This window comes from Vidua chalybeata, chromosome Z (assembly GCF_026979565.1).
Source record: "Vidua chalybeata isolate OUT-0048 chromosome Z, bVidCha1 merged haplotype, whole genome shotgun sequence".
NCBI lineage: Eukaryota > Metazoa > Chordata > Aves > Passeriformes > Viduidae > Vidua > Vidua chalybeata.
In genome coordinates, this window is record NC_071570.1 from 59,010,649 (window position 1) to 59,024,333 (window position 13,685).

General features: G+C 38.2%; 1 protein-coding gene across 1 annotated transcript in view; it reads right to left on the reverse strand.

The window, feature by feature from the left end:
• The window catches only part of TRPM3 (transient receptor potential cation channel subfamily M member 3), a 265,210-nt gene that overhangs the window by 61,936 nt on the left and 189,589 nt on the right, over window positions 1–13,685 (reverse strand). The window contains exons 9-12 of the mRNA XM_053968911.1: window positions 12,700–12,772; window positions 5,601–5,701; window positions 3,682–3,816; window positions 1,021–1,071 (exon numbers count right to left, since the gene is read on the reverse strand). Of these exons, the coding sequence (XP_053824886.1) occupies window positions 1,021–1,071; window positions 3,682–3,816; window positions 5,601–5,701; window positions 12,700–12,772 (360 nt within the window). The remainder of the gene's footprint in view (window positions 1–1,020; window positions 1,072–3,681; window positions 3,817–5,600; window positions 5,702–12,699; window positions 12,773–13,685) is intronic.

Consider the following 13,685-nt stretch of genomic DNA (forward strand, 5'->3'; position numbering starts at 1 on the left):
CACTATACATAATTGGACAATGATGATGCCATTTAACATACAAAGCAAAGAATACCACCAGAACCTTCCTAACATACTACTGATTATTCTGTAGAATTAATTAATAAAAAGGTGCTATATGACACAATACTACTCTCCTCCCTTAGGTGACTTCAATTGTCAGAAGAAACCACTAAAACCTGTGCTCTTAGAAAAAATATCCTCTCCTTTTTAAATTTTCTATCTAGTCCCATGTACAGAAATATCCTTTCTCATGTATGCTACCCTTGAGGTCTGACTTACATAATGTACAAGGTTGTAATCCGCACATGCTTCGGGTGAATACTCAAGCTGATGAGGTCATTTGTAGACTCAATTTCTTTACTTAATCCATATATCTAAAGGATAAGGGATTTTCATTCCTCGCCGTCACTGTAACTCTTTTAATCCTGAGCACATTGGTAAAGGTATTTGGTATCTCCTTCCTGCCACTATACTTTTCAGTATTTCTGTCCAGCTCTTCTAATGGATTTTTATAATTCAAGATTCTTGAAATGAACATGATAAAGGTCAGGGGAAAGTTGCACTACTCATTTTTATATTTCTGCTGAGGAAGATGTCTTTAATGTACCACACAATACAGAATGAGGAACTGTTTCAAAAAGCCAGGATCTAGCACAAGGGTTACAGCTATTTTACAGGCTTGGAAGTAAACTAGCAACACAGCAAATAGCTTTGACAACAGTTGCAGATATGGAAAAGTACAAATAACAGCATAAATCCACACAGTATGTAAGAGCCTACAATTATAGCAGCAGACACACTATTACTCAAGCGTCGAAAACCACAGAGAAAGCAAGCCAAATAACTTGCTAATTGTGCTTTGTATGCAAAAAGTTCATATTTGGAGCACACAAACAGGACATTCTGTACTGGCAGGAAGGAGAAGGCTCTAACTGAAAGCTCATGCAAAACAGAGATTGTATCTAGCTACAAAAAACAATAACATTATTTTCAACCTACCGTCTATTGGACTCTTACCTTTTTCACGTCCCTGACTAGATGATGCAGAGTGTTGGATGGTCCATGTCTCTGCAAATGACAAATGAAGAAAAACAAAATAGTTTGCACAAAATACAGATGTTGAGATAGCTTTCTCACCTTGGTAGTTTAGAAATCAGGCAGCTGAGAGCACTTGTACAAGTGTTACCAATTAAAAAAACCCCAAACAATCACAAGAGCAATATTTCAGCTTTTTCCTCTTTTGTATAAAACTCTTCCATAGGAAAACCCTATGAACTGCCACACTGCACGAAAACTGTAGTCCTGTGTATCACGTAAGGCTTGTCTAAGCCAGGAGCACAGCACAGCCTCTGGGAAAGAGTGGAAGCAAAACCAGCTGCTGTAATCTTAGCCTTCCTGCACTCAGGACTTCCAGTTCCACTGCTGGTGACTCAGAGACACTCTGAGCCTGGCATTGCATTGAGGCTGTCTCATCTGAAAGTCGCTGTCTGTGAATGCACATACATGTGAATGCAGAATGCAGAGTGTGATTTTTTCCAATCTTCTTTTGACTCCAGCTGTCATTGCAAAAATATTCTGCAGAGGAGTCCTGCAACTTTGATTATACTACCACTACTACTACTACTATTATATCTTACTTTATTTTCTGCTTAGTTTTTGATTGTTGCTGACATTTCAAGAGACTTTTATGAGAGGTCTCCTTGGTTGTAGCTGATGATGGATGAGACCACTACACATGTGTAGAGTCAATGTTTCTGTATATGCATTGCTCAGCACTTCCCAACACTTAATTTTACATAACCCCATCTCTGAGCATGATGAGACTTACCTGTGATTCTTCATATGCTGCTTCAGATTTTCTAAAACACCTGCAAATATTATTGTCTCTTCTGTAGGTACTATTTTTCAGATCTTACATAAACAAGCTGAACAGCTGTGGTCCCAGCACAAGGTCTTCTATGACCCTGGTCATAATGTCCTTCTGTGGTAAAAATGGACCATGTATTCCTTCTCCCTGCTTTTTAACATTCAAGTATGCTTTAAACCAAAATTGTCCCTGATATTCTAAGCCATGGCAGCTACATTTCTTTAATAAATTTGAAATTTTAAATTACTATTGAAGTTTTGTAAAAAAAAGAAAAGGGGGGTGGGGGGGGACCAAATCCAACATCCTTATTCTCCTGCACGCTGATTGCAGAAATAGCAATAGATTTCTAAGGCTTGACATTTTCCTACAGAAGCTTGGTAAACTCCTTGTTGACATAAAATTGATTCCCTTGTCTATAGTTCTATACTTTATTTTTATAAATTTGCCATAGCAGAGGTAAGATTCACTGGTTTGTAGCTTCACAGGTCATTCCTAAGTATTATGCTGAAATATGGTAGTTTTTGTATGTGATTTTTTTGGTGCTAAGCTACTATGTATGCATTTGGTCATATAGTAAAATTGGTAGTTCAGGCATTTCAGAACCTGGGTCTTTTGGAATTTGTGCATGAAAAAATATATGCTGATTTCTATAGCAATAAATTTGTTCAAAAAGCCCTTCTTTTAACTGTAGAACTGAAGACTTCTGTCAAACTTATTACTTGTAAAAACTGGCTTTGGTACAAGAACTACCATGCTTTGTACTAAGAATCCCTGCTACAAGGAAGCTCATAGGCATTCTGTTCTTAATACACAGATGCCAGTCAATAGGCAAAATGTAAGCTGACCAAAGATTAGTTTGTCTCTAGGGTGGCATAAATGTACCATATATATATATATATATATATACACACATGTATGTACATATATACCTGTTCCTCCATATTTTGCTCAAATTTAATGAATCCTATTTATATTCGATATTTTGCAAGACTGATTTCTGGTCACCATCAGTGTGAAACACCTCCAGATAACAGCTCAGTGTTGCAGCTTATGACAGCAAAGGCTTTAAAAAATACTGGCAGAAAAAAAAACTTTTTGAAAGTTTTTTATGCCCATATCACAGCCCTTCTGCAACACACAACACTGGGAATTCTAAGAACTAGACAGTGCTTTAAGTTTTTTTTTTCATTACACGTAAGAAGTTTGAACTTTCTGAACTATTACCTAAGTAGGTAATAATACTGTGAATGCTGGAATGTAGTTTGCATTTGAGAATTCAGAAGCAGACTTTGTGCAGTTTTATAGTCACTTTAATGGTGAGGATTAAAAACTTGCAAACAGTTTTTTAAAAGTCAAAGATCTAATTTTTGGAACTCAGTGGGGGCATGGGGAAGCCCTTCATTGTAACAGAGACTGATTAAGGGTTAGAAGATTTTTCTGAAGCCATATTGTCAGGAGTCACACAACACCACTGTATGGGTCCTAACTTGCCAGTTACTGTCTTCCAGCCAGTGCCACCTGCCTAAATCTTAGGTTTGTCATATTGGAATTACAGTGACAAGAAATTACCTGGCACTGTGTGAGGCTCATTTTGTGTCTTTACAAAATCCATACAGCAGATTATGTGAGCAAGGCACAGCATGTTACATTATATCAGAGACAAGCAAGAGAGACAGTATGTGCTAATGAAAAATTTCTGCAGCAGATGTTGACTGCCTGGTGCATCATCATCATCATCATGCCACTACAATACAAGGGGGAGCTAGAACAGTGAATATAGAGATAGAAAATTTGCCTTAGGCTGGCCCTACCGTATTGTACAATTCCTCTAGCCGGGAGATGGTGAGAAAACGATGCATGCTTACTCCATTTTCTATGAGCAATTTCACAAAATCCACTCTGTCCAACACCAGTGCATCCAGCATTGCTTGCTCAAGTGAGCCCACCTGCAAAGTAAGTGATTAATCGAAGCTGTTCCTGTGTGTGGCAGGCTACATCCAGCTGGTTCAGTCACTCTAGCACAAGCAGAGGGACTGACAAAGTTCTGAGTGTTGCTCTCCTAAGCTTGAAATGGGATAATCAAGGTTTTAATCTGTAACAATTTTTCTAATTCAGGGTTGCATTTCAAAAAGGAATATTGGAGTGCTAGTTAAAATACTCTAGGAAAAACTGTTTAGGACAAAGAACTGGAATCAGTAAACTGGAGACCTTGTTCACCATTTCATTATTATCATTATTTATTTTCCTGTCATCCATTTTATTTGTATTGGATATATTTGTTATGTGTATATCAAATCACTTTAAATCTGTGTTTTCCGGAGTTTTCTTCTGTTTGTGGTGTGGAACCTCAGGGAAATTTGAACACCGAGGAAACAGAAACAGCTTCATAATTTGCATTCCTTTGAAGGCCCAAATGCAAGAGGTCTTCTTACACAAAACCTCTTCTTCTTAACTCTTGGAGGTCAGGCAGAATTAGAAGGATGAGAAATTATCTCATCCTTCCAACTTTTAGCTTCCAAAATGATTGTAATTTGCAGAATTTATTCAAATTTTTGCTATGATGTGGTGATGAAGAGATAACAATGAAGACAGTTCAATGCCATTAAAATCCCTCCTATGTTTTCACACGTACTTATGCCCAATATTAAAGACAAAATAAATAGTCCTGTTCACTCCATGATTGAAAAGGCAAGGATTTTTGTGCTAGCTTTTAGAGGTAGCAAGCTGTAGAAAGCTACATTTAAAGCAAGGATACTTAAACAGAAGCTTTTCCCATTGTTATAATTTTTCCATGGGGAATTGCAAATGCCCATGTAATAACTGCATGTGAAATTTTAATGAGAGTGATGGAACAAGTAGTGACTAATATAGTCCAGTTGAAACTCCTGAGTGAATAAATTGGGCTTTAAGGAGGGACAGGTAGAGATGGAGACCTTGAGACCTTTTTTTTTTTTTTTTTTTTTTTTTTTTCCTCTCTCTCTGTGACTTCTGGCCCTGTAAAAGCTGTAGCACAATCTAGGAGTTGGGTCTTCCTCCTCTGCCTGACACAGTGTTCAATAACCCCTCTATTTGCAGTCTTACCACTCCTGACAAGAATCCATGCCCCTGGTGCTCCCTAGGAATGGTATTAGCCAGGTAGCAACTGGAGCATGAGATGGTGCAGCTGTAGAGCAGGCAGATCAATGCAGAGCAGCAGTGGGAACAGAATTAACACTACCTGAGGTCTGGAGCCACAGCCCATTTCTGGTGACACTGCTGATCAGCTCCTGCAGTCTACCTGACCTCCAACATTTGTATGGCGTATTTTTTATGTCAAATCATCACCTCAAATTCAGGATTTGCATATAAAAGCATGCTGCTTTAAGAGAAAAAAGAAGTTTTGACTTTCTTTGAATTTATAGCCTAGCTCTAAAACATGGCTGTACACTTGTTTTCCTCAGTTTGCAGAAGCATAAATCTGGTACTTCCCGTTTTTTCAGAGATATAGTTTCCTACTCTTAAGGCATCGCTAGATGTCACCATTTCCTTGAACAATAGAACACATTAGCCTCTCTGCAACTGTGCCTGCCTTCAGCAAGTGTGATTGGGAACAATGTATTTGGCAGGACCCAGTGTATTTTAAACCACACTAAAACCATCATTGCAAACAGAATGGATTTTATACTCCGTAGGGTTCAAAGTGTTTCCGATAGAAGATGTTGTGTATATATACATTATATATATACTGTACCGGCCACTGCTGCCCATAAATAAAGATCTGACTGCGGGCGATGTCTACTCTGTTCCAGGCTAGTGCTAGGCTCAGCTGGTCGGGAGCAGATGCGTTAGCTCCTGTGTATACAGCCAGGGGTGCAGGGAGGAGAGGAGGAGAAAAAAGAAACAAGACATTAGGCTCAGTATGCCCTGGTAACTCCTCTTTGTGAAAAGTCTCACAGATATCCATGTCATTTCTGCAACTGATCTCATATTAAAACAAAACCAAACCTTCCATTGCACCTGTAAAAAAAAAAAAAATCCGTTCTCAAATCAGCATCTCTAGTTCTCAGATTGTCTTACAAACATTAATTATTTCCTCATATTTCCCTTCAAAATACAGCAGATACAGGTGATATCAGAAGACTCAATTTTTGGTCGACTTAACTGGTTTCCCTCCTACTGGCTGGGAAGCAAGAGAACAAGCCAAGATACAGATGGAGCTGCAGGAATACACACACACCCACACGTATCACATAAGCTCACACACACACACACACACACACACACACACACACACACACACACACAAACACACGTGCCTCTAGCAACTACAAGTAGATTCAACTCACACAGACACCACTGATTTCAGGAGTTCTGCATTTTTTGGCATCTTACACATTCCAGCTTGATAAGAAGCATAGGAATTTCTCCCCTATTTGTACTGAGGTGACTTGATGGGACAAATTTCCTTTCACATATTAAATACTTATGTAAGAAAGCATTCTCTAAAGCTTGTGTCAAGGTATAATATACCCAAATTAAATGAGAAACTATGCAGATGATAAGATGGATTTGGAGCTGTTTGCTTTTGGAAGGGAGGGTATGATTTTTCCTGCAGTTTTAATGGACACTGTAGGACATTACTGTCCTGCTGTGCTTTTTTAATATTTCACGATTCTCAGCTGATTTGTAATAATAAAACAGCATTTGTGCTTCAGTGTCAAAGGGAGAACTGGCCTGAATGAACTGATGAACCAGATAAATAAAGGGCCCTTTGACTTTTAACTACATATCTGCTTGCAGTGGTTAGGTGATTGTATAAGGGCTTATTTTTTAGAGACCTCATACCTCTACTGTTATTTTGTCTTTATTAATTCTTATACTGATATCATGGAGTGAGGATAAATAAAAGCTTTTCATTACTTCAAAGCATCTGTGTCCCCATTTCAGTACTATTCAAACTCACACACTGTTCCAGTTGAAAATGGACTCTGAAATTTGAGGCAAGGAAAACATAAAACTGGCTGCTGAAATTCTCTGTGAAAACCTTAATAAAAAACTTTGTGGAGCTTTGCCTATAGTTTAATTTCATAACTCTCAACTTTGAAGTCAGTTTACTGCTGATATTGCCAAATAATTTGCAATATCTACAGTACTTGTTTGGGACATTGTGAATTGTGTATCATCCAAATCACATTCATACATGAGCTCTGATAAAAAGGTAGACAGTGCAGGAACAGAACAGAATTGAAACAAATGAAGAAGGAAAAAGATGTGAAAATACTTCTGTGACTTCTGTGGCTAAGAAGTATCAGGAATGCCCCTTTGCATAAGACACAACTTCTCACTGCAACACAGACAAAAGCTCTCACGAGAGACCTCAGGGGGGATGCCAACAACATCTGAAACTTTTGGAGTTTCTTACACAAGCAATATGCAGCATTTAAGAACAGAAAATATTTACCTTTGGGAAAGGCAAAAATGTCTCTACGTTTCAACATCCCAAGATTTATTTATAAAAACAGAAAAAAAAATACCTGCAGTGAGTATGATAGTGTAAGTTAAACACAGAGTGCAAAAAATGTTCTCCCCCCTTCTGAAGCAAACAAGAGATGCTCTCATCAGATCTCCTCCTTCCCAATCATGTGCCTGAAGGAGAAGTGAGAGCTTTAGCAGTGCTTAGTCAAGGTTTTTGGTGAGCCATGGAGGAGGCATATGAGCGAACTCTAAAACCTGGGGGCAGTGATGGTGATCCCACAGCTTGACAACATTTTGCACATGTGATGAGGGAGCTCCAATTCCGGATTTTCCTACTACACCCTACTATAGGGGTAGCCAGGGGTGCCATCTAGTTAGAAATAATTTTGGATCAAGAGTGGATCAGATGGACTTGGTAGGGAAGTGGGCTGTTTACACTGCCCCCACTTCAGGCAGAAGTCAAGCTAAATCACAAAGGGTCCTGGTAAATAATTTCTGAGCCCTAGCAGGGAGTGTTCTCCAGTTTGTATCAACTGACCCTAGCAGTCCTGGGCCTTTTAAAGCTTTAGAAAAGATTCAGCTGGAAGATGAAAAGAGGGTCTTCTGGTGCATTTGATCACAGGAAGCAACTGCTGGCATGGGGCATGAGGTGGTGCCTGCTCATCCATTCACCAAAATTGTTTTCTTTGAGCATGCTCATTGCTCCAAATACTGAGCAGAGGGGAAAGCAAGCCATGGTCCAGCCTTTGTCCTTCCTATCTCCCTTCATTGTGTTTAAGGCTGCCAGCAGTGGCCAAGTTTTCTGTTTGATACAAGCGCAGTCCCAGAGCTGGGACAAGCTCTTCTCAGTGCTTGTTGCCATAATGTTTGATTTCGCAGAGCACTGCAGGTATCTGGCAGTTGAAGGAAATCTGTGGCTTCTCAAGGGGATATTGTACTCCAGGTCTGAAGCAGTCTATCAGCTAGGGTGTAGTTTATGGATGTGCATCCTGGGGCTCTGGTGCATTTGGTTGGATGGGTGCTTCCATAGTACAGTTTCTTGCTGGAAAGCCCTTGCTTCCTTCTCCTCTTTCCTGTCTTCCCTGAGCGGTTTTCAGATGAACATGGATGGCAATGATGTTACTTAAGAGGAGAAGGAAAATCAAAGCTATAAATGTCTGTACGGAGCAGCAAATGGGCTATGGATGCCTTTTAATTGATTTTATTCTAGGATAGAACTGATGGCCTTTGTCTCAAATGAAAAAGGAAGTATTCAGGTTATTTTAGGTGGAATTCTACCCAAGATTAAGAAATATGAATGATTCCACTCATATAAGAAAAACTCCCCAGAAAAAAACATGAGATGGCCTTCTTAAGATACAGTCTCCTTTCAATCATTTCCTTGACTGCATTCAGTGCCATAGAGCATGGACTTGGGTCAATAGGAAGCATTCAAAAAGTGATCTTTCTGGGGATGCCTGTCACTCATGAGTGTCACTGTAACGTGCCAAAATCAAAGCCAAAGGATATTTGGGAAATAAATAAGGCAGAGTTAATAACCTCTTGTATTGTATTACTTTATTTACCATATCATACTTATTGCATTAAATAATGTTTTGGGTAATGAGTAATGTCTCCGTAATATTTACTCAGTATTCTGGTGTCTGACTGATTGTAAGATATGTTCCTCAAAAGAATGTTTTGAGACTGTGACAGCATCTGCAGTGTGACCCTTCCTTTCATCTTCTCCTATAAGAAAAGTTGCAGTTGGGATGCAATACATTGTTTTGGCAGTATTTTATCTTGGTATAGATACCACTGGATATAGATAGACTGCTGGGACAGCTGTTAGTTCCTGCAAATGTTAATTTTATGTTCTTAGGCTGCCATCCAGCAGTGCTTGCATAGACTCTTTTGGTAAAAAGTCACGTTGTCTACTCAATATTTTGGACTGAAAATACTCCTTGACGATACAGCCTGGGACTATAAGCTCAATGCTGTCTCCTCGGGGAGCCAGGGGTACACATCAGACAATGAGTGTTGTGCACTTGCAGGATTACTGAAGGGCTTTTCTATACTTATTACTACAGGCTTCTATGAACTGGCTAAAGCTTACTGTGACCAACATAAACCCCTAAAGGATTCTCCTGGAATAGCTTATGATCTTGGTGCACAGGTATCTGGAAAGATGAAATGACATGAAACATCTACCTAGACAGAAATGGTTGTGGGATATCCATTTCCACAGTGCACCTAAGCATGTCAGTGTCCACTTTGAATCAACACCTAAAGAAAAGAACTAGATTAGGAAAAATAAAAAAACAAATTAACTTTTTGCTCTGTGTCTTTGCAGGTCCAATGCTGTCTCCTGTTTCAGCAGCTCTTTAGTGCAAAGGCTGCGTTTCCACAGCATTTGCTGCAGAATCATCCTGGCAATTAGGAAACCAACTGACAATATAAAAGCAGATAGCAAAAACAGCTACAAGTGCAGTAACCAGATAGCTGACCTAACTCTGAAACCTTTTTGTGTCTGTGATTTCATGGTTGGCAGACTATCCTTGACCATCTGATACTACATGATAGCTATTCAGTGAGCATGAATCATGACTTACTCACAGGCTGGAAAGTATGCAGAACTTCAGTTCTGCTTCAGCCTAACATGGTTTGTCCCAGCAGGTACATGGCAGTAATATCACCGTATGCACATACCACAGAGCACCTCTTTCGCAGTGCTGACAAATACACTGGGGAGGATTCTGGAGCACTATCTGAAACATGGCTGGCACTAGTCTGCTCCAGACATTGCAACAGCTTCGTGAACTAGGATCTTTGAAGCCACTTCAAAACAAGTATTTTTTAAAACTATCTCCATATGCTGTCTTTAACTTCCCTGTCATATGCCTTCTGCTTCGCTAGCAGCTGCAAAAGGACAAAATCCATTATGGTGTGAGTTCCAACTGTTCAAGTTAAGAGAGCACAAACAGTTAAACTGTATTGATAAACTTGCCTGCTATAAACTCATGCCTTTGGAAACTTACTTCCCACATTCATGTCTCTGAACATTAAAAAAAAAAAGAATTTGCAAACCATATGCTGTTATGACATCCATGTAATGTAAACTGATAACCAGTCTGGATGCCATCCTGTGGTTTACTGAAGATCACTTCCAAGAAAGATAGATCTTGCTGACAAGATTAAACAAGTGACTTGTGAAAACAAACAAAGAAATAATATGTGATGCTGGGTTTGGGGCTTGTGGATTATGCTGTCCAGAACAGCTCCTGAATTGGCAGCATGTCTGGTGTGGGTTTAAAAAGAGATTAGTTCATCACGAATTTTAGATAGCAAATAGGAAGTGATACTTTGTGTTTCCAAACCCTCATCCCACTCCTCCATAACCAAATCACTCACACAAAGGTGGGATGGGTCATTAGCTGATATGCTCCTCTTGGACTACCAGAAGCTGCAAATTCCTCATTAAGAAGACTGAAAAAAGTTACTGGTAATCACTTGCAGTTTCATACATTACTCTGCTCCTTTTTTTACACAGTACTGGAGAGTAGGAAGAGATAAATTCTTAAATTTAAATTTATGAATGTCAAGATAACTCAGACCTAGTCTTCAAATCTCTTATTTTACTTATTACAATTATGATTTTTCTTTAATTTTAGAGACAATGAACTATAAGAAGTAAGTTTCCAATGCCATGAAAACTCCAACAGCATGAAAAAATAATTTACCCATTTATTTTATCTATTACAAATAAATTACTTAAAAATCAATAGACAAGTGGTTCAGCATTGCTGCCTTAGACTTTCATGAAAAAGCCAAGCGTCCATCAGGCTAGTGAGGTATATTTACAGAAAGTCATTATTTCTTTCCAGGTGGGCCAGAACACTTGTACAAAGATATGATGTGAATAAGGACAACTGACTTGGCTGAGACAAGAGATCTCATTTTTGCACATATTGATTAAACACCTTGTGATCAGGAGGCTTATATGAACCAGAGGCACCTGATGAATCTGATCTTCATTGAATACCTGCATAATCACAAAGTCCTGAGGAAGCCGGGAAGATGAGGTGTAAGTCTTAGTTCCTCTGGGTCTTTTGAGCAAGAAACAAGTGTAGCTGCCACCAGCAGATTTTCAAATCAAGACTCTCAGAGAAGCATTAAAAGGAGATGTCAAAAGTACTTATACAGATCCAAGCACCTCCTGAGCTAATAAAAGTTTCTTATGATGACTTTCACCCTTAACATGAAGAGGAAAGAAAATTTTATTTTACTAAGTGGCCAACAGCACCAATTAAGTACTTGCAGAATGGATATTCCAGACCAGGGAGGACTGCCCATATACTGAGACTGCAACCACTAAAACAGTTGCTCCTGCAAACACTGCAAAAGAACATTTCAAATAGAAAACAATCCCTCACAGGCATGTGACTTATTTTCTTCAGCTTCCAAGAGTCAGTTTTCAGAAGACTCCAGGGATTTATGTTGGGATACAGACCTTGAAAACACATTTAGAAAAAGTGGAATCATGACTCTAAGACATTCTTTGCCTTATTAATAGAAAACAAGAGCAGTACTTTCAGGGATTGTCTTAAGAGCAAATGTAAAAGAATACCTTCATACTGAAGATGATGAAGGATTCATTTACCTTTAAGACAAAAATGAAACCTGTAATTATATTATTTCCAAGGGATAAAAAGGAGAAATTTGGCAATGGATTAAATTCTTGATTCTTGTTTTGAATTAATTTATTAATTAATATAGACCAGGGTCTACCATGAACTGTAGCAACAGCAAATTTATTTCAAGTCAACATTTTAAGAGCAGAAGTGCAACATGTAATGGCTCAGAAAGATGTAACACCCAGCCAAGTTTAAGATTAAAAGCCCAACCATCCCAATAGCAATGTTCTTAACTCTACAAGTGGAAGTTGAAAGGAACCTCATACTACTTCCAGACTTTCCTAGAGATGACTACACATAACATCTTACTTTGACAATAGAGTCAGCTTTATCTAAATGGATGTTCTAGCTACCAACGTAATCTAAGTCTGAGGAGTTCTTTGGCTATCAAAAGAAGATTCTTTTGAATACTAAGCTTCTCAAGTAACTGGTGTGGGGGGGTCACCACTGATATTTCTTGTGACACATCAGTGATTGTGGAGAACAAAAATTCAGAAAGGAAAAACTATTTAAACATTTAAATATTTAAATGCTATTTAAACATTAAATAAATAGCTGGATTTCTATAAAGCAGTTAAAGCAAGAAGCATACTTCAGTTTCACAGTATAGATTTATCATCTTGATAGATATGTCAATAAATACGGGTTTCAGCACAATAGACACACAAAATGGATTGATATAAACTCATTCAGCTCTGTTACCTTTTAGTAGTGCTGTCAGGATAGCTAAATCAATATCCTGGTGTCCTTCTGATCCCATTCGAAAAACTGTGATCTGCAATATTAATAGACAATACGATTATTGAAACCAGGGTATTTAAAAAAAAAACAACTTAAATCAGGGCAGTGTGACTTGAATCTTACAATTTACTTATGTCTATGAGATAATCCTCCTTTATTTGCTTTATGAGAAGCTTATTAAATAGGATTAACATACATTATATTTTGTGTCATAAAATTTGGTAAGATAGAAATTGTATTAATCTTCATATGGAAAAAAGGCATTCAGTGACACTTACAGGGTGAAACTAGAGATGAAGACATGTTCCTGTATTAGAGTGACATTAGACTTAATGTTGTCAATAGATTACGAGTAAGATTTAGGTGTATTATGAGTGTGGACCTAATTGATGTCATATGGCATAGAATAAATATTTTCAAGTTATATTAGAAACCTATTCAACCTTGAGATTCCATATAGGAATGACTTTGATAATTAATCTAAGAATTATGCTTCTAACAGGTCCAGGAACATCTTCAACCATGTATGGTCAATGACCTATCACTCGAAGTTATAGGTCTGAGGCAGTGAAGTGAGATACACAATTCATAAATTATAAGAATGAATATGCAGCTGTTCTTTCTACCCAGAGTCACTCTTGGTTAAGACTGTACTGATACATACAGAAGTGTAAATCCCCTTGCTCCTTTTGTTGCCATAGCAATAGCTTTTTTTGAACCTCTGTTTCTTATCAAGCAACATAATTGCAGCTTTTTACTTGTGCCTTTCCTTTGCTCATGAAAATTATACCATCATTTTGATCTGACCACTTGTTGTCTGTTTTTTCTTTTGTCAGTATGAACTGCCCCAATTCCTTTTTTTTAAGAATAAGTGACATCTTTAATTAGGAATTACATAAACATTTTTTACATTCATATTGAGCAACATCTGTTGTTTCCATGTTCCT